Source organism: Capsicum annuum, chromosome 8, assembly GCF_002878395.1.
Source record: "Capsicum annuum cultivar UCD-10X-F1 chromosome 8, UCD10Xv1.1, whole genome shotgun sequence".
NCBI classification, from domain to species: Eukaryota; Viridiplantae; Streptophyta; class Magnoliopsida; order Solanales; family Solanaceae; genus Capsicum; species Capsicum annuum.
This window is the reverse complement of record NC_061118.1, coordinates 154,509,134-154,531,276: the sequence shown is the minus strand read 5'-3', so window position 1 is coordinate 154,531,276 and position 22,143 is coordinate 154,509,134. Positions and strand designations below refer to the sequence as shown.

The 22,143-nt window shown below is 38.4% G+C and overlaps 1 protein-coding gene across 1 annotated transcript; it reads right to left on the bottom strand.

Moving 5' to 3' along the window:
* Positions 1–763: 763 nt before the first annotated feature.
* Positions 764–19,662, bottom strand: LOC107839638 (malignant T-cell-amplified sequence 1 homolog). Its single transcript, XM_016683210.2, has 8 exons — positions 19,406–19,662; positions 10,825–10,906; positions 10,642–10,709; positions 10,456–10,553; positions 7,874–8,010; positions 7,713–7,780; positions 1,451–1,514; positions 764–1,287 (listed from the first exon to the last, which is right to left on the bottom strand). The coding sequence occupies exons 1-8, from the start codon at positions 19,576–19,578 to the stop codon at positions 1,270–1,272; spliced, it is 708 nt and encodes a 235-aa protein (XP_016538696.1). The 5' UTR covers positions 19,579–19,662; the 3' UTR covers positions 764–1,269.
* Between the last annotated feature and the right edge of the window lie 2,481 nt (positions 19,663–22,143).

Sequence of the window (22,143 nt, the reverse complement as noted above, 5' to 3'; positions counted from 1 at the left end):
AGATTTTCTTTAAACCAATTTCTAGCCTTTGACGTTCAAAGAAGATGTGACTAGCCTTTTCAGGGGGAGCGAACAAAGATTATGTATATTAACACCTATATAAATTTGAGATAACCTTGGTGGGATGCATAAGATGGCTCATAGTCTAGAAGAAAAAATTATCTTGCTGGGAATCATGAGTTTCCAGATCCAATTGAATTGTCTAACGTGTAGGTGTTCATTTTTCTGTTATCCTCCTTCATACTTCAATCTGTAATTTCTTTATGAACAACATTTCAGATCATCTTTGCAAGTATTTCAATCAGTGAGAACACAGTTCCAAATCCTAGTAATAGTTGCTCTAAAAATATAATTTGTATTCTTAGTGCATAGCAGTAAAAACTGAAGCCCATAAAGAGTCTGGCTTCTTGAAATGTCTCTAGGATAAATGAACATGGAGAGCCTTGTTCTGGATTATACTTGAGCCATGAATTTTCTTTCAAATGACTTGTCATGATCAACTGTATTATCCATGATTGTCGATTGTTAATGCAGCAGTTGAGGACATCGAAGATCAGATACAGTTTAGCAATGAAGAAAGCTTCTTCCACTGCTTACCGAGAGCGTCTTAATTAACTTCTTTTGGACAAGAATAACTCGCCATGATCATGAGCTTTTAACAAGTTGAAACGGGATGAGATAGGATAAGTATCCGTCAAAAATTTTCAATATGACTAAAGAATATAGGAAAACAAAATCCTTAAAATGCTAACAAAACATCAAGTTCCCTGATCGATCATGCAGACTATTGCCATGAAACTGTCATTCCAAGTCGAATCCACTTTCAAAACATTGCAAGTTATTTCACCTTCCATATTACAATGCAGATAAAAATTTTAGGCCTCATTTTGGCTTTTAAAGCTTAAGATTAATACATATAAAACTCAACAAAACTACAGAGAATCTTAATTAAAACGGTGTTGTAAAACCTGGTAAAAACAATAATTGGGCTGTGAGCGCGACGTAGCTGATTTTTGAACTTGGCTTGCATTGGTGACCAGAGGTAATGGGAGCACAGTTCCGAAACATAATCATTAATTATAGTATAAATCCCCTGGAATACTTGCCTTGCCTTCATTAAATTTAAGGAAATTTTGTTCAGCTTGATCACTAACATCTAGAGAAATGAAATAACAGCTGCATAACGATGAGCAAGTCTTTCTATTTGCAGCAGGTAAGGTAAGACATTGTCCCTCTAGTAAAAAGATGGGCCTTGAGTGATATTCAAGCTCAATCCAGTCGTTCCATCTGTCAACAAGAAACACATAATGAAATAACCTTTACATCGCTTACAAGTGCAAAGATTAGGTCGTAACATAATCATGTTCAATCAAAATGAAACAAAACGCCATAGCTGTAAATCAAAATGAAACAATTCACCGCTTGCATTCCTGACAAGAGTGAGTAGTACCTTCCAGAGGCCATCATTAAGATAATGCATGTTATCCACACCAATTCCCTTGTTGATTGCCTTTCTGCAAAGATAATACACGCTTTTTTCAAGTGTTGAAACAATAAAATAACACATGCTTCTTCAAGTGTTGAAACAATAAGATTATACATCTCACATACTCAGACATGAGAAACATAAGAACTTGAGAATGATACTCGGAGGGGTAGTATATAAGCAAATTTGTCAATGCCAAAGTTTGAAAAAAATCACTTGGTACTCCCATAACATAAAGCGTCTCTATTTCACAGAGAGAGAGAGATATGGAAACAGCTTGAATAATATAGTCAAGAAAGTCTATCAGTCCTCATGAGTATATCTTCCTACAACAACATACCCAGTGAAATCCCACAAGTGAGGTTAGGGGAGGGTAGAGTGTACGCAAACCTTACCACTACCTCGTGGAGGTAGAGTGGCTGCTTCCTAAAGACCCTTGGCTCAAGCAAGGAAATTAAAAGCAAAGCATCTTTTAAGGATGCTAATCAGAATATTCAGTAATTAACAGCTTGAATGTTTGCTGATAAGCGGGTACAATCATAAAAAAATAAATATAAGAAAATAACAGAAGCACACCATCCAACTTGGAGCTATAGTATGGGCACTATAATCAATGTGATGCTGGTTTCATGCTGAGGGTAAACTATACAATCAAAGCACAAACAGCTCCAATTCTTTTGATATGGGTGGTGACTGGTGAAACGGTTAGTTTAAATAGGTCTTTTTAAGGTTAAAGAATAATGGGTGTATATGTGTCTTTGTGACATCACAAAGGATGGATCATCAAAACTAGAGCTTCAAGATATTGGAACACGTCAATAGTTCAAGTGACGTTTAACATTTCCACAACTGAAGCAACATTTTCTACAAGGTCAATTTTGTATGTGCAGAGTGAATTCAGATTCAGACAGTTTGAAGATGCATCAATTTGACAGTCAAAATGTTGCAACTAGGACTAATCATATACCGTCTCATTCTGTCAAAAAGAAAGCGAGGGTTTGAAGTATGAGTGTCAATTTATCTAGAATTAGGATATTGATTTCTCAAAGTCATTGAAACAAAATTCACATACCCACATAAAAGTACTATAAATTGCAATTTTCATGGTGATGAAACTTTTAGAACAATTATAAAATCTTAGTCAAAGCAAAAACCACTTGATTCTCCAAATAGTACTACAGCCCTAAAAAATTTGAGACAGGGAGTAACTAAATGCTCAACAAGATATTCCAGAAACAAAATAATCTTTTGCTTCTCATCTTGAAACCAACAGGCCTGAAGTAATTTCTGAAACCCACAATCACAGAGCATCAAGTGTATTAAACTTTGATAAGAAAGAAAGGAAAAGAAAAAGAACAGGTGTATTCTAGCATGGCACAGAATTTGATTTGCTCGATTTTATTTTATTTTGATCAAGTAAAGTTTTCATCAATAGTAAAACTGCGAAACATGGCCATATACAATTGGTATACAAAGAAAAAGGAAACCTACAAAATATGGTTCACCACAAAAGACACTCAATCCTCTATGCAAACAGGAAATACATGGGTGCACCAAAAAAAAAATATAAGTGAATGGAGACCAGTCCTTAATCGAGCAAAGTTCATCTCCGCCCCTTCATATGCTCTCCTATTTCTCTCTCTCCAAATAACCCACATTAACGCAAGAGGTGAGACACTCCATGCTTTGTGCCTTCTTCTCCTGGCTCCACTCTTCCCGCAGAACAACAATTCCTTCACAGATTTTGGTATTACCCATGAAACACCAAACCATCTGAAAATATACGACCATAACCTCATGGCTAACTTGCAATGTAAGAGTGGAAGGGAGAGCTATTTCAAAGATTTCCATGTTTGGAGTTCGAAAGGAAGAGGATCCCAGGAAATTTATTCGACTATTTAGTCCCGGCATTGTAACTCAGAATTCTACACTAAGATGGAAAGTGGTTTTGACAATACCAGGCCTGCGCTAGCATGATATTAAAATTGCACGGATTTATTCTAATGTTGGTTGTTTATCTTTAAGAGAGTGTTTGGTCACTGTGTTGTAATTAAGATTCTACGTTCTGATACGTTAAAGCGGCTTTCAAGTAAATTCAGCTTCTTTAGCTAGAGCCTGAGAAAAACAACAATCAGAGAAGCTGAAAGCAAGCAAGATCATCAGTGCCAAAGTTCGAACATGTAATCTCATACTTGTGACAAGAAGTGTGTGTTTCACAAGAGAAAGGCAATCCAATAGGTAGTCCAATGTAAATAAACTAAAGCCATATGATAGTTCGTAAGTGATAGAATAATCATTGCAGCTTCAAAGGCAATTTATCGTCTAATTTATTTATTTTTGATATATCAAAGGCTATTAATTTTAAGAAAAAGTATAAAATACCCCCCTTGATGTTTAGTTCTCTGCATCACAGCTATCTTCCTTACAGTTATGGAAACCCAAGGCTAAACTATAACTATTACCTTGATCCTAAAATAACAATTATTAATCGGGATATATGTTTGTAACACCCCACTTTTTCGGGCTAGAATTTGAACCGTCAGTCCTACGTGTATAGACCCGAACTCAATGATTTTGTGTCAATATAAGTGTGATGATCAAATCTAAAGTGTGGTAACATCTTTGGAGGTCAAGTGAGATCATAAAAATCTCTTAACTCAAAGACGGATTGAGAACCTTTCTATCGATAGAGTTTTAGGGTGTGTTTGGTATGATGGAAAATGTTTTGCCAATTTTTCCTTGTTTGGTTGTAATGAAATGTTGGGAAAATATTTTCAATAACAACTCATTTTCCTTCATTTGATGGAAATGACTTCCCTCATGGGTCAAGGGAAGTCATTTTCCAGAAAATGACAAATGAGACTTATGACCCCACCCCCATCCCTTTTTCCCATCCCAACAACACTCATATTCACATGGCTCAAAAAATTTACTTTTCTCAAAAATTTACATTACTCGAAAATATTTTTCATTGTGCTTTACTTTTATTTTTCACTGCTTGAAATAAAAAAAAGTGAAACCCGAATTTTTTTCATTTCCAATGTTCGTTGAATGTATTGTTATTTTCATATTCATAGAGAAAGACTTACCTATGTTACTTTTGCTAATAGCATATTTCATCTTGTCATCGATGTAACTTGCTTCACGAGGTTGAATAAGCTTGTCATTCCGTTATATTTCTATTGATTAGTATCTTGAGATTGTCCTGACAAAATGTTGAAAAGCGTTTCCTATATATGCTAATTAATAGTTGCTTAAATTTAGTGATTGTAGTATTTTAGAATTCGATATTGATATTATTTGTTATGCTTAAATTATTTCTTACAAATTATTGAGTTGTTAGAGACATTGATATACTAGCTAACAGCTAGTAGTAGTATTTTCTAAAAAATATTTTTTTACTCACCAATCAAACACTAGAAAATATTTTTCTAAAAAATATTCTCTACTCACCTAACAAACACCATAAAATATTTTCCAAAAAATATTTTTCACTCACTAACCAAACATGAGAAAATAAGTAGAAAACCAACTTATTTTCCAGGAAAACATTTTCCATGAAAAATATTTTCCATCATACCAAACACACCCTTAGCGGACATCCTTATTTGGGTCAACTTCCAAAGACTATTATTTCTAGAATATAAAGAGTTAGGAGGCCTACTATATATCAAATGAAAGATCTTCGAGTCTTCTTTCCAACGCATCCGATTTCACCTTAATCCGATATCGGAGTAGGAAGTTAAGCATTTGATTTTGAAATGTCCGTCTGTCAACAAGGTGACGACTTGAGGTAATAAGCCGTCAACTAAGTATTGGAGAAGGAAGTAAAGCTCATTTTACTTCGGAGTGTTCGTCTGTCAACAAGGTGACGACTTGAGGTGATAAGCCGTCAACTAAGTCGTCAGCCTTAACCAGAAAATACCCTACATCACTTAGGAGAGGTGACGACAAGGTTGATAAGCCATCACCTAAGTGATAAGCTATCAACTAAGTCGTCACCCTTAACCAGAAAGTGTCCAAGTCCAGCTAAAGGGTGACGACTAGGCTGATAAGTCATCAACTAGGTGATAAGCTATCACCTAAGTCATCAACTAAAAATTCCTACAATTTTTATTCAGTTTCTTTAGGGGTATTTTGGTTTTTTCCTCTACTCATACCCTACCTCCACGATTTAAAATGCACGTTAAACGGTATTTGCCCATTATACGTCAGTTCCTCATCGCTCCTTCTGCTCTCCACTCTCAAGAGAGAAAAGTTAGGGTTTCTTTCAAAAACTCATGCTTTCAAGGCATAGATTCAAGAGGTCTCGAATTTCCCTTCATCAAAAAGGCATGTGGGACTATCCTAAACCTCATGGGCATAGTTCATAGTTTTTAACAAGTTTCAAAGGCATGAAATTATGTGTATAAGAAGGGTTTTGAAAAACCATTTGAAGAACCTGCATCATGAACACATTTTGATGAGATTATCATGAAGGTTTCCATAGATTTGAATTATATTCATGTGTTTATACGTTATATGTTTTTGAGAATTAATATGAGAGCAAGATTCATGAAATTTCCCTCTCAACATGAAATTTGTTTGATTTAATAAGTTATGGATTGTTCAATTGCATGTCCTAAAGAATGAGTCAAATGTTTTATTGTCATTTATGGACTTGACGTTGGTTATGGTTTGATGAGAGGGTGTTCTCTTGTTATATATATGTGCTCTTCGTGTTAAATGAAAGAATTGCATGCGTTTTATGAAAGAGTTGGCCACCTTATGTTGAAATCTTGAAAATATGATGTCTTTATATAGGTTTCATATGCTTTTGAAATAAGAACTCATGTGATTTGATAAATCCTTTTTCGTGGTCATTAATGTGCTTTTGAATAAAAAGGGCTATGGAGGTGGTATGATAAGATGTGAATGACTTGCAAGTCTGGGTATCACAATACCCTGTTATGATATGCCCTTAATAGAACTAAGAAGTGAACCTTATTATAAGCATAAAGCATGGTGTTAAAGGACTAAAATTGGGCTTAAGAGAGTTAGATGGTTACCCGAAGAAGGCACGAGTTCAGATAACTCACAGCCCGAAATCGTATTTTGCCGATGCCGGTTTCTTTTTTATGAAAAGGTATGTCATGCAAGGAGGCATATCCTTTTCTTGTGACACGGTATGTCATGCAAGGAGGCATACTTTGTGTTTATTACGTACTCCAATCCTGACAGCAAACTTGGATTAGGGGCTTGGCCGCCGAGTCAAGGGCGGATTCCATATAGCCCGTGGGATAATCAGAATGTAGGGTGTACCATCTAGCTCAGAAGTAAAACAAAGAGTTGAGTCATGACTTATAAGAATGTTTTGAAGCTCATTGATTATGCCTATGTGTTTTTTTAATTTATATTATGATAAATTTTTTTCAGAATGCTCTCACTTATTTTATATGAAATATATGTTATTTTTTGAATTGTTCTACATATCAGTACTTTCGAATATTGACCCTCTATATTTCAGGTTCTGAGGCACAATCTAGTGGTCCCGCAAACCAGTAGATTATTTCCAGATATTTAGAGTTGGTGAGCCTCCCTTACATCGGAAGGCATTTTTCCCATGTGTTGTTCCCTTTTTAGTTTTACGGTCCGATCGGGGGCCTTGTCCCAGTTTAGACAGACTAGTATGTTCAGTTCAGTAGAGGCTTCGTAGATTATCTCAGATGGATTTGGGTTTTCTTATGAGTTGATGTTGAAGAGTTTAAGATTGATTATGGGACTACCATGTTTTCAGTTTATCTTCCGCGTTTTGACTTTAATTACGAGTTATGCTGATGATTACATGCTAAGGGGTCTCTCGGGCCTTCATGATCTGGGATGCCCGTCGTGGCCAGGGCCTTGGTTCGGGTCATGACAACGTTACAACATGGATCCTTGCTCAATCGTAACTATTACCTTGATCCCCAAATAACAATTAGTAATCGGGACACAGGGAGTATCACATACATATTGCTTAAGAAGGTAATAATTACATGCTAAGGGGTCTCTCGGGCCTTCTCCTACTCATACTCCAACAAAATTATTATGGAGAATTCACATTCAGGGGCAACAAAAAAACTAAATAAAGAAAGGGCAGAACAAATTAAACCTAAAGAAGTAAAACATCTCAGTGCTGTCACACGGAGAAGCACGCTTTAGCATACAATAGAAATGGAAGCTGAGCAAATATTTAGATAGCACTCACATGTCGATTGCCGACATCTTTGTAAAGCCAATAGCTAGAGCATGTTGCTTCCCTTCAGCCATAATAGCCTAAAAACAAAAGGCCGCTCATTAAAATTCCACAAAATACTTGCAGCAACAACAACTAACAATATGATAGCATAAAACAGCCCTTATTCATACCACAGGAGTTTCTGCTCCCACTTCAAGATCCAAAGCACCCCCAGGAGAAGTAAGGCCCGGACACATTATGTTGGCTCCAGAGAGGACAAATTTAATAGCGCCCCTGTCAACTTGGAGTTTTTTCATTATATTTGGATCTGTACAATGGGAAAGAGGAAGGTTATACAGAGCATTGATATCACTGGTTGAATTAAATTATCAACAGATTAAATAAATAAAGTTCACCAATGGCATACATTGAGGAGTAACAAATCACAACCATTTGCATGCTCATACATATGTATATGACATGGAGTCAATCGGAAACCTACTCACTCCATCTCATAACTGAATAATTGTTTCACTTGTTCAAAACAGTCTCTGTTTTTTTCATGCTTGTACTTACAAGGAGCAAGACCCAATTAGCTGAATGAGAGAAGCACCCGTTGAGTTTTAGAGTACCCACATCATCCACAATCTCAAGCATAACAAACTACCTAGGGATCATTTGGGTGTATTTCTTATCCATTGTTTTGTGTATTAGAAATAACATGCATTGCACAATTTCAATAAAACTTGTTTGTTTACAAAATCCTCCCCCCCCCCCCCCCCCACCCCCACCCCAAATTCTTTAGCTTTGTATACTTTCAGGGGCAATAGTGTCTTTAACCATGCTAATGCATGCAAGCATCAATAACCTTGATATTGCTAATACCATGGTTCGCTATGTATTAGTTAAACTTGTACATAGGATAATACCTAATAGGGTATATAACTTGTACTTGCATTAGTTATACATAGGTTGAAGAAGTGTACCAAACAAAGGATTAGTAATACCAAAACTAATGCATGCATTATTTTCTCTAATACCTTCTACCAAACGACTCCTTAGTAATGTCCTCTCCCCTCTCAAGAAATCAATTACCTCAACAAGGTAACTTATTTTCCTAGATTCAATTTCAAACCAGATTGTGAAGGAAACCTCTAACTTCAAAAATCTGAATATTACTCTCTGATCGTAAGGTAGGGGTGTGGATTACAGCTGAATGCAGAAGATTGCAGGTTTGTCCTGGTGAAACAGTGATTTTGCCTCAAGGATTTCGGTTTGCTGTTGACCTTCCAGATGGATCTTCACGTGGTTACATCGCTGAAATTTTTGGAACTCATCTTCAACTTCCTGATCTGGGACCAATAGGTGCATTATGAAGTGCAACTGTGCAAGATTACTTGCTATTTAGACAGCTGATATTATTTACTGATGATATGCATTTGAATATGTATTTAAGTGCAAATGGTCTGGCTGCTCCGAGGGATTTTCTTGTTCCTTTTGCCTGGTACGAAGATGGCTCCCGTCCAGGTTACACTATTGTGCAGAAGTATGGCGGTAAACTCTTCACTGCAAAGCAGGACTTCTCTCCTCTTAATGTGGTCGCTTGGCATGGAAATTATGTTCCTTATAAGGCGGGTATTTTCTCTGTATTTCAATCTCTCATAATATGGGTGCCTTGCTCACATTTTATCCAATTTACTTGCTGTTTGTCTCCTTAGTCCTGATGTAATATATTTCCTCAATTTGCAGTATGATTTAAGCAAGTTCTGGCTTTACAAATACTGTATCGATGGACCACAGTGATCCTTCAATAAACACAGGTTGGTTAGGTTTATGAAGTTACCTTATCGGCCTATAAGAAGCACACAAATGGTTGATCACTTGACTGTGACAGCTAGTTTATAGAATCAACCAGGTATAGTTTCTTAATTTAATATTCAATCAACTAATTGGTGTTATGGGGAACTTATATAGTACACACACTTTGAATAGTACTAGTTATGCTGTTATGCATATCAACGGAAAAGAAAAGTAAGGCATTAAGATATCAAGAGCCTTCTAATCAGTTTCCTGATGTAAGCCATATATACTTTAAATAATTATTGGTTGTTTATTTTAATATGCTAACAGCGGCATTCAACTGGCTTGAATTACTTGTTACATTGGTCATAGCCATTCCATATTCAAGCATGATCTTGTTGTGTTTGGTTCATGTTCGATTAGAATCTCCAAAAACGTCATGGATGAGAAGTCAACAATCTTTCTTTACATTCTTCAGATTTCTTATGAACCTCTCTTTCCTCACTTCCCACAACGGCCAACTTGGCTGCATATTGAGAGAAATACATGCTGACAACAAAAATGTCCTAATAGTGACCACACTCTAACCAGTCAAATTTTTTGAAGTGATTTCACTGGTAAAAGACTTTTCAGTAAAACATTAAAAAGTTGAAAAAGGCATGCCAAAACCATCAGAAAGATTAGCAAAGAAAGCAAAGATGACCTTTGATTTAATCGAAAAGAAAAAAAAAACGAGGAAAAAAAAGGGCAGCCCGGTGCACTAAAGCTCCCGCTATGCACCGAGTCCGGGGAAGGGCCCGACCAAGGATCTATTGTACGCAGCCTTACCTCGCATTTCTGCCAGAGGCACTTTCCAAGGCTTGAACCCGTGACCTCCTGGTCACATGGCGGCAACTTTACCGGTTACTCCAAGGCTCCTCTTCAAAGAGGAAAAAAAAAACTGCGGAAGAAAAGAAAAAAAGGGATAACTTACATTGATGCAGAAGACGTAAAGTAGGCATATAAGGCCCATCACGTATGTTGAAAAACAGAGGTACATTGTTTACCACAACTAGATTCAGATGATTTTGACTGCAAGAAAGATGAATGAAGGAAATATAATGTCAATGAAAGAAAAAAAGCAGATAAGAGAAACAGCATTGAGACAGTTGAAATCAACCATTTTGCAACAATGAGCGGAGACTTCTTTGGAAGCAAATCTTCCAACACTGGCTCTAGTAATGGGTACTGCAAAAAGAAAGTAGTGCTAGCATTATTAACATATTATAACCACGTACAATAATTTCAGGATAATCCTTTAGTTGGAATAAATAAGCAAAGTGGCTCGTAGCATAGTCAGGACCTCTTCCGCAATGCTTTGACGAATTTTACGCTGCACAGATGCCTTGACTTGATTTTGTCCAGACACTTCTTCAGTTGAAAACCTACATATTTAACATAGATTGAGTTGTTCAAATTAATTTTAGCTCAGCAAAGTAAACTGCAGTGGGCCACAGCAAACTTCATAAATTTGAGCAAGAAAACTCCAGATATAAGACCAATGACAAACACATTCTCTTTTAGAGACAACAACAACAACAACAACAAAAAACCCAGTGTATTCCCACTAAGTGAGGTCTGGGGAGGGTAAAATGTACGCAGTCCATACCGCTACCTCCGAAGAAGTAGAGAGGTTGTTTCCAATAGACCCCCGGCTCAGGATAGAGAATAGTACACAAGATCGTAGCGGAACATGAAGCAGGATGGATGACATAACAGAAATAAGGAATAAGAAATACTAAAATAGATATCAGAGAAATATGAAATACAAGAAATACGAGCAATTCAAATAAGAGATAGGACTCCCGCCTAGTAGTAACATACACTCACGGACCAAAGACACCCACCACCCCCAAACTCTCCTGACTAGAGGCTCCTACTAAAGGACACAGTCCTAAGATTAATAACCCGGCTACACAAGAGCTCTCCTAACACCTTGCTACAACCCACACACTCACCCTAGCCTTCTACCCTTATCCGCAACCTCCACACCTTCCTATCTAGGGTCATGTCCTCAGTAAGCTGTAGTTGTTCCATGTCATATCTAATCACCTCCCTCCAGTATTTCTTCGGCCTACCTCTACTCCTCCTAAAGCCATCCAAAGCTAGGTTCTCACACCTACGAACTGGGGTATCCGTGCCCCTCCTCATCACATGCCCAAACCATCTTAGCCTTCCTTCTCGCATCTTGTCCTCCACCGAAGTCACTCCCATCTTCTGCCAGATAGTCTCATTCCTAACTCTATCCCCTCTAGTAAGTCCACACATCCACCGCAACATTCTCATTTGCGCGACCTTCAATTTTTTAATGTGGGAGTTCTTGACTGGCCAACACTCCGCTCTATATAGCATGGCCGGACGGGCTTCCATTCTGTAGAATTTGTCTTTAAGCTTACGGGGCACCTTCTTATCACACAACACTCCCGAGGCGAGCCTCCACTTCATCCAGCCTGCTCCAATACGTTTAGAGACATCCTCGTCAATCTCGTCATTCCCCTGAATCATAGACCCAAGATATTTAAAACTATCCCTCTTACAAACATCCTAGGAATCCAACCTCACCACCACATCGTCCTCCTGACTCTCGTCACTAAACTTGCATTCCATATACTCCGTGTTGGACCTACTCAACCTGAACCCCTTAGATTCAACGGTTTGCCTCCAAACCTCCAGTCTTTTATTCACCCCCTCCCGCGTCTCATCAGTCAGCACTACATCATCCGCAAATAACATACACCAAGGCACCTCACCTTGAATATTACGCGTCAACACGTCTATCACCAATGCAAACAGAAACGGGCTAAGAGTCGATCCCTGATGCAACCCTGTCTCGACCGGAAAATGCCCTAAGTTTCCTCCCGCCATCCTCACCCGAGTCTTCCCTCCCTCGTACATGTCCTTAATAGCTCTGATGTACGCCACCGGAACCCCTAACCTCCAAGCATCTCCAAAGAACCTTCCTAGGGACTTTGTCATACGCCTTCTCCAGGTCGATGAACACCATGTGCAAATCTCTCTTCCTTTCCCTATACCGCTACACCAATCTCCTCACCAGGTTGATTGCCCCTGTCGTCGAGCGACCAGACATAAAACCAAACTGATTCTCTGTAATGGACATGACCCTCCTCAATCTCCACTCAGCCACCCTCTCCCACATCTTCATAGTGTGACTCAACAGCTTAATACCCCTATAGTTGTTGCAACTCTGAATGTCACCCTTGTTTTTATAAAATGGAATAACCGTATTCCATCTCCAAGCCTCAGGCATTCTCGCAATATTGAAAATGTCGTTAAACAAATCAGTCAACCACCTTAAACCTACTTCACCTGAATACTTCCAAAAATTCATCGGAATCTCGTCAGGCCCTGTCACCCTACCCCTCCGCATCCTACGAAAAGCCTCTCTGACCTCCTCAACCTTAAAACGTCTACAGTAACTGAAATCACGGCTCTCCTCCGAGCGCTCCAACTCCCCTAACTCAATGCCTCCGCCCCCCCTTTCAAAAGTCTATGGAAATACTCCTGCCACCTCTTCTTAATGTGAACATCCTCCACCAAAACTCTACCATCCTCCCCCTTAATGCACTTCACTTGATCGAGGTCACGACTAGAGAAATTTGACTTAATGATATGTAAGGTTAAGGGCCTATTTAGCTCAAACGATTTCACCTGATCAAATCAATTTTTTCGGTTGCAATACAAATAGAAATATATATAATTCCTTCTGAATAATCAAATATAGTTTATATCAATCAGGTAATTGGACCACAGAAAGTTGCCACAAGTAAGTCTGAGTGTCCAAAGGAGTTCTTTTCCACTTAACTACCACGTTGATGAAATGTGTTAAGTGTGCTACCAAAGACATGGTCTAACACGATGATCGATCATTCAACAATTGATCAACTAGGCCTCAATCCAAAACAGGTTGGCTATATGAATCTTAAATATCCATTTCACTCTATTTAAGCATATTACATTGTAATATTAGATAATTTATATTTAAGGCAACTCAGGAATTGTTTGAAACTAAATATCTGTTTAATCTCGCAATTTTTCTCAACACAAATATGCAAAATCTTTAACCAGAATAAATAGTCTCTCGCAAACATCAAATGTTATGTAAGCACAACAACTATGCCTAGGTCAGAACTGGTAGCTATTGTTTATATAATCATCTACTTCATTGTGTTATATTATTAGCTAAATCCATAATGAATTCTAAGATTTTGAAGGTTCTTTAAGATGACTTCTCCAGTTGTCCCTGTGATTTACATTGATCTTGTTTCTAGTTGTCACCTCCTTTAATCATCACAGGTCATACCTACGACCAGTCCAAATGGAGGTCTACATAAAACATGATCAAATCATCAGGTGACAATTTTTCATTTGAAATTATTGGTCTAGCCAATGATCAGCTTTACAATAGTAAATTAGCATTATCATTTCAATGCTTGGTTACCAGAAAACATAGAATTTGAAGTAAGGACACCAAACAGGAGAAAACAACAGCAAGAAGAAAGTAAATGACAAGACGATCTCCAAACCCAAGAAAGGCTCAAGAAAAAGCAGATTGCAAGAACGAGTAGCTGAATTTCAATTGCGTCCTTCTTTGGATCTTAGATACCCTCTATGTTTTGAGATGTTGCAGTCATTTTACAGTCTATGATAGCTTAATAGCTAGCACTGAGATGCATATTTCATAGAGTTTCAAGTTAAGGGGGTGATTCTAATGAGTTCAACAAATGGGTCGTCAACAACAACATCTCCTGAATCATGTAATCAATACTTATATAAGTAAATATATGTTTAACATTATCTGAGCAAGAACTTTGGCTCCAAGTTATGCCTGCTTCTTCAAGCATCATGTATTTCAGTTGTAATAGCTTTCTCGTTAGATAACTATTAATCAATCTTGATAATCCACTCCTCTAGATCGGTGAGGCTCTCTAACGTTTAACTCTCTCTCTAACGTTTCTCTTCCAACGCTCCATTTCAACGTCTCTTTGACGTGATTGTCCGGCTCCGGCGAAGCGGCGACAGTTAAGGGTAATACTCCCTTTCTCTCTCTATCCCCTTCTCTTTTTTTGGTCTTCTTTTATCTCCCCTTCTAGCTCTCTCCCAAACTCCCAACTGCCAGTCACTGGGACTCCGACGGCGGCGTGGGCCTTGGACGTTTCCTTCTCCAGCGAATTCAGGAGAACCGTCTTGACGGTCGACGGTGGTGACGGCGACTGTTCCAGAACTCAGAACAGATCTGTTCCGGCAATTCTTCGGGCGACCTTGCCAGACGACGGGAGTCCGGCGAACCACTTCTACGTAGCCCGGTGAATTCTAGCCTTGAACTTTATTTTTATCGCGATATTTTCGGTATCTTTCCATGCCTAGAATTTGTGTGGATTAATCTGGCTGTTTATTTTGGTGCCTAGTATCGATTGTTCTGTGAATTTTGGTGGTTTTTTGTGTCTTGCTCGTGCCTGTTATTGATTGTGCTATTTTTTACCATTGGTGCTTGTGGTTCTTTGTTGAGTAGTTTTGTTGCGAGCTGGTTGTTTTGTCTATTGCATCTGTTGGTCTTGACTGTTTATTTACGTTTTGTGTTGTGAGTGTGTCTTCTATAGTTATAGTTGTTTTTTGCCTTCGCTGTGCTTTTTGTGAGTAGTGGCTTGGGTGATTCATGGTGGTATAGGGTCATGTCCTGGGGGGCTGGGGGTGAGGTCGGGAGCTGGTGTTGGGTTAGGTTCGAGTTGTGGAGTGTGAGGTTTTAAGGGAGGGGATAAGAATGTTGATAGGTTGAGGGTAGGGTCGTGGAACATAGGGACCTTGCAGGGGAAGTCGATAGAACTGGTTAAGATTCTTAGGAAGAGAAGGATTAATATTGCGTGTGTTCGGGAGACCAAGTGGGTAGGTTTTAAGGCTCAGGATGTGGATGGGTACAAGTTGTGGTACTCAGGTAGTGAGAGGCGTAGGAATGGCGTAGGTATCTTAGTGGACGAGGAGCTTAGGGAGCAGGTAGTGGAGGTTAAAAGGGTTAATGATAGGGTGATGACTATCAAGTTACTCTTTGGGGGGTTTACTTTGAACATTTGTAGTGTGTATGCGCCACAGGTGGGCCTGAGCGAGGAGGAGAAGAAAAATTTTTGGGAGGTTTTGGACGAGGTGGTTAGAGGCGTGCCTAGTTCGGAGAAGATTTTCATAGGAGGAGATTTTAATGGGCACATCGGGTCATTGCCATTAGGGTATGATGACGTGCATGGAGGCTTTGGGTTCGGGGTTAGGAATGATGAGGGAGCTGCTCTTTTGGATTTTGCGAGGGCCTTTAGGTTGGTGGTAGTGAATTCCAGCTTCCCGAAGAAAGAGGAGCATCTGGTTACTTTCCGTAGTAGTTTAGCCAGGACCCAGATTGACTTTTTGCTACTTAGGAAGGGGGATAGAACTTTGTGTAAGGATTGTAAGGTTATCCCGAGTGAGAATCTGGCGACCCAGCATAGACTCCTGGTGATGGATTTGGTTATCAAGAAGGGCAAAATTAGGCGGGGTGGGAATGGTCGGCCTAGAGTTAGGTGGGGTGCCTTGACTCCAGTTAGTACTTTGGAGACAGGGGCGAAGTTGGAGGGGATGGGGGTTTAGGAGTGTAGTGGGGATGTGGATAGTATGTGGGATAGGGCTGCGAGTTGTGTCAAAGAGTCTGCTAGAGAGGTGTTGGGTGTCTCGACGGGCTGGTCTGGCAGGTATCGGGGGGATTGGTGGTGGAATGAAAATGTTAAGAAGAAGGTGGAGACGAAAAAGACGGCTTATGCTAAGCTGGTTGAGAGTAAGGATGACGAGGAGAAGCGGGTAAGCAGGGAGAAGTACAAGTTAGCTAAGAAGGAGGCTAAAGTAGCAGTTACGGCTGCTAAGACAACAGCCTTCGAGAGTTTGTATAAGGGGTTAGAAGAGAAAGGCGGGGAGAAAAGGTTGTTTAGGTTGGCCAAGGTTAGGGAGCGGAAGGGTAGGGATTTGGACCAAGTGAAGTGTATTAAGGGGGAGGATGGCAGAGTATTGGTGGAAGTTTTCTGGCGGAGCAGGGTTAAGGTGGCTGACCAACTTGTTCAACAACATTTTCAAGTTCGCAGAGATGCCTGAGGCGTGGAGTTGGAGCATGATGATTCCTTTATATAAGAACAAGGGTGACATTCAGAGTTGCAACAACTACCGGGGTATTAAGTTGTTGAGTCACACGATGAAGAATTGGGAGAGGCTGGTGGAGCGGAGACTGAGGAAGATTGTGTCTATTTCTGAGAATCAATTTGGGTTTATGCCTGGTCACTCCACGACTGAGGCAATTCACCTAGTGCGGAGACTAGTAGAGTAGTATAGAGAGAGGAAGAGGAATCTGTACATGGTGTTTATCGACTTGGAAAAGGCGTATGACAAGGTCCTAGGGAGGTTCTTTGGAGATGCTTGGAGGCGAGGGAGGTCCCCATGGCGTACATTCGAGCGGTTAAGGACATGTATGAGGGGGCGAAGACTAGGGTGAGGACGGTGGGAGGAGATTTCGAGCATTTCTCAGTCTTGACAGGGTTACACTAGGGATCAACTCTTAGCCCTTTTTTATTCGCTTTGGTGATGGATGTGTTGACGCGGAGTATACAAAGCGAGGTGCCTTGGTGTATGCTTTTTGCGGATGATGTAGTTTTGATTGATGAGTCCCGACAAGGTGTTACCGATAAGCTGGAGGTTTGGAGACAAACCCTGGAGTCTAAAGGTTTCCGGTTGAGTAGGACCAAGACAGAGTACTTGGAGTGCAAGTTTAGTGACTTGAGGCAAGAGGATGAGGTGGTAGTGAAGTTGGATTCCCAGACGGTTTGTAAGAGGGATAGTTTTACGTATCTTGGATCGACGATTCAGGGAAATGGAGAGATAGATGAGGATGTCTCTCACCGTATTGGTGCAGGTTGGATGAAATAGAGGCTCGCTTCGGGAATTTTATGCGATAAGAAGATGCCCCCAAGCTGAAGGAAAAATTCTATAGAGTTACAGTCAGGCCGGCTATGTTATATGGAGCTGAGTGTTGGCCGGTTAAGAATTCTCATATCAAAAAATTGAAAGTGGCTGAAATGAGGATGTTGCGTTGGGTGTGTGGTTGTACTAGCGCTGACAGGATTAGGAATGAAATTATTCGGGAGAAGGTGGGAGCAGTGTCGGTGGAGGATAAAATGTGGGAAGTGAGGTTGAGATAGTTTGGCCATGTGATGAGGAGGGGCGCGGATGCCCCGGTTCGTAGGAGTGAGAGGTTGGCCTTGGATGGTTTCAAGCGGGGTAGGGGTAGACCTAAGAAATACTGGAGGGAAGTGATTAAACGTGACATGGAGCAGTTACAGTTGACTAAGGACATGACTCTGGATAGGAAGGTATGGAGGAAAAACATTAAGATAGAGGGTTAAGGTGGGTGGATGAGTCGTAGTTAGTAGGTAGGCAGGCTTGGGTGTCTTTTGTTTGGCAGTGTTGCATATTTTTGTGGATGGCGTATCTATGTTTTTTATCGTGTTCCATGCCTTTGATGTTTTTATATCCTGTCCTTTGTCTTGAGCCGGGGGTCTATCGGAAACAGCCTCTCTATTTCGTTAGAGATAGTGGTATGGTTTGCGTACACTCTACCCTCCCCAGACCCCACGATGTGAGAATCTACTGGGTTTGTTGTTGTTGTTGTTGATGATAATCCACTCCTCTCTATTACAAGCTTTCTAGATAGATATTACAACACCCAATCATCTAACATCGCTCTCTAAATTTAAAATGTATCAAACACCAATCTCTTAATGTTCTAAACCAACAAAGACTTTTGTTACTTGAGAACTATTAAAATAGTTCCAATGAGTTATCCTCCCAACCCTCATCTAAATTGAGGCTAAGGAAACACATACAAGGAAAAGAACCAATTTGGTCTACCCAAACTTCAACAAAGTCGAGCAGCTAAATTGAGGTTGCGAACCTCAGAAACACTACCACATTCTACTTGCCCAAAAAGCACTAATACTCATCCAAGGAGAAAAAGCAATATGATTAGTAAAGTCTCTCCTAATCGTATGCTAGAAAGATAAGCAAGGACATACAGAGGCTGGACAACAGAAAAAGAAACCCACCATACACGAGGTATGAATTGCATCCAGCAACAAAATATTCTAAAGTATAGCACGTCACAAGATGGCAGCGCATTAAAAATCAAACAAGTGAACTGTTCAATTCTTTCATCCATCTTCATATATGAAGATCTGCTGAAGTGAACATCTACAACAACAACATAACCACTGTAGTCCCACAAAGTGGGGTCAGCCCTCTGGGGAGGGTAGAGTGCACACAAACCTGACCTCTACCTCAGAGGTAGAGCAGCTATTTCCGAAGTGAACATCTACATTTGCAAGAACTACTTTTTCTTATTCTAAGTGATTACTATCAATATTTTGATTATACTTGCAGCATACAGAGCCTACAGCCTGCTGCAGCAAACATCCTTAATCATTCCAACAAGATAAAAAAGGGAAGGGGGCATATATATAAGTCCCATGATACATACGAGTTCAGAACAAGAAACAAAATAAAAAGGTGAATAAAACGATTATTTCCAGCTCTTTTTTTTTTTCCAATCACCCATTCCTCAATTTGCCTAACAATCAAGAAAATAAAAAAAAAAACACCCAAAGCAAGCAACTTTTTTGTCATTGTCGAAAACGCAAACCCACTCAGAAAATCACTCGCAGATACCCAAGTTACGGTACTTAACCAAACTAGTAAATCACCAATTCATGTAGTACCAAAGTGGAATCAATAATTCAATCAAATAAAAAAAAAAATGGGGGAATAGAACCTTAAAATTAAGAGAGTATAAAAAGATAAGTGCACTTTACTTCTTGAACATTTTCACGGCCTGATTCTGAGTGAGAGAAAAAGGGTTTAAGGCGATGAATTGATAAATTTTGACACCTTTCCTGTTTCTCTGTGTACGCGCGCGCCGCGTTGTAAGAAAGCTAAGGGATCTCAGATTCTGAGTTCGACCCTGATGATCAGATTCTTGCACCATCTCACAATTAGTTATTTATTTTAAGAAAGAAAAAAAATAATAGTATTATAATTTTAAAATAATTAATTACGGAATGAGTTACCTCATCCATTTTATTTCAATCAAATATGATATAATTTTATTTTAAAATTAATCTTGAGATTAATTATTTCTTATCTCTAAAGTTGCTGTCATATGACCAGGAAATTACGGGTTTAAGCCTTTAAAGCAATCGCTGGTAGAAATGTAAGCGAAGACTACATATGATACACCCTTATGGTGGGATCTTTCCCGGATACCATATATAGCGGTAGCTTTAGTGCATCGAGCTAATCATTTTTTTTTCCTCTTATCTAATAATCCTTAAATAGCTCTTCAATCTTTCACAAAAATTTTTCAGATTACACAGTTTTAATTTTTTGATTATTTCGCATCTATAAGACTAACAACAACAACAATATACCCGGTGTATTTCTACATAGCGGGGTCTGGAAAGGGTAGAGTGTACGCAGATCATACCACTAGCTCAGGTAAAATAGAGAGGTTGTTTTCGATAGACTCCCGGCTTAGAACCGATAACATTATAACAAATACAAAAGATAAGAGCAAATAAACTAACCTCGCTAGTAACAAGGTAATATTGTCACCACAAGATAAAAATAAGAACTATCTCACCTAAATCATAGATGTCACACAACACCACGCATAAAAACTACAAACACAAAAGAACGCTTCCTTATTGTTACCGACGCATACCCACTCGTAATCCTCTATCTTAATTTGTGTCCTCCACAAGTGAAAAACAATCATATTAGACCGGTGAAATAAATAAGTGGAATAATTTTCTAGCTCTTTAGAGTTTTCTTTAGTTTATGTCATTTTTTACAAAACATCTTCAATCTTATTCATAGAATTTTCAATTTTACAGATAAAAGATTTGAAAATATTACTTTTTATTTATTTAAATTATAAAAGAACAAAAGATCTCATCTCGTTTGAATAAACCAATATACGATTGATATCTATAACATAAAAAGGATATAAATTAAAAAGGTTCGATTGGACTTTATGCCTATTTAAATTTTAAACTTTAAGATTGAAATTTTCTATAGATAAAAATGAGTTATTGTAATTAATTATTTTCATTCTTCACTTTTAAATCATTATATTAATTTAAAATAAAATGTATAATTTAATCCACAAATCAACCTTGGTCAGTCTAAATCTAACATTAAATTTTTGAATTAGTTATCCCAATATGTATATGAAAAAATTTATCTCATCATTATGGGATAATTATTGGGATAAATAACCCCTGCTACTTACTAATACCTCACACTAAACTTAAAATAAAATAATATTTTATTTTATTCTAAGGATAATGGTTTGATTTGAGTCGAACCAGTTAGACTAAATTCTATATGGGCTGACTAAATTCTTCCTGTGTTGGATGTAAAACATTAGGCATGTATGATGCACGACCAGAACAATTATTTGACTCCACATAACTAATTATTTCGATTTATATTTTTTTTAAAAATGTAAATTATGTTTAGCTACGTTTGATTGATCTGAACACTTGGGACTGCGAAATGCTTCACTTTTTTATCTGTGCATCTTTTTATATGAAAATCATACATCTATGAAGCATATGACCCTGTCATTTTCTTATTCCTTAATTCTTTCTCAGATCAAATTCAGCCAACCCATTCCCAATTTCCTTTGTTTGCTAAAAATGGATACTCATATTCTAATAAAAAATACAATTGAGTAACAAGTTACTTGGGAAGCTTTCTTGGTTGGTTCTTCTCTTCTTGATATAGACAAGTGTTGGGAGCAACGGTAAAACACCAATAACAATATTATTAAACTGTTAGCAAAATATAACAATAATAAAATTATAATCACTATAATAATATAATTACCTATTAACTAATTAATGATACTGGATATTGAATATTACTACGATATTATTTTAAAAATATATTCATTGTATGCTAGGCACTGTCCTAAAAAATTATTTCAGCAGTGTGAAATGATTCTCCAGAATTAAACAAGTATTTTTCTAATTAATTAGAGGAGAGGAATCAACAAAATTATTAATACAAATACCAACAAGTTAATTTATATAGTGGTATAAGTTAAATATACAATAATATAAAGCTCGGGTGAAAGAGAGGAGAAAATGGAGGAGTAAGAAATTAAAGTAAAGTAAAATTGAAAGTTGGTTATGGCGAAAAATATAGCCTATTTATAGTTAGAGCTTCTTTTAGCTATTTTGAGAAAGTCACCCTTAATATTTGTATAAGTGACCTGATAGTGTAAATTTTTGGCCAAAGGCATCGATAGACACTCAAACTTATTGCCAAAATTTATTTAGACATCTAAACTGAGGTCTTTCCCTATCACCCCCCAACCCCCCCCCCCCCCATATTTTATTCCAATTGAGCCTTTTTTGCCTATGTGGCACTGTGCGTGCAGTGTTATCGTGGGAGGCGCGTGAGAAACATTTTTTTTTACTAATTTACAAATAAAAAGATGCTAAGTGGCATTGAGGCTTCAAAATTTTTTTAATAACAGATTTTG

What these genes read in the sequence shown, in the direction of transcription:
- LOC107839638 (XM_016683210.2), bottom strand. Translation starts at nt 19,578, where the DNA reads ATGGTGCAAGAATCTGATCATCAGGGTCGAACTCAGAATCTGAGATCC. An exon ending in TGGGAGCAGAAACTCCTGTG is followed by an intron (nt 7,781 to 7,873) that starts GTATGAATAAGG and finishes TTTTGTTTTTAG; the next exon opens with GCTATTATGGCTGAAGGGAA. An exon ending in AAGATGTCGGCAATCGACAT is followed by an intron (nt 1,515 to 7,712) that starts GTGAGTGCTATC and finishes TTATCTTTGCAG; the next exon opens with AAAGGCAATCAACAAGGGAA.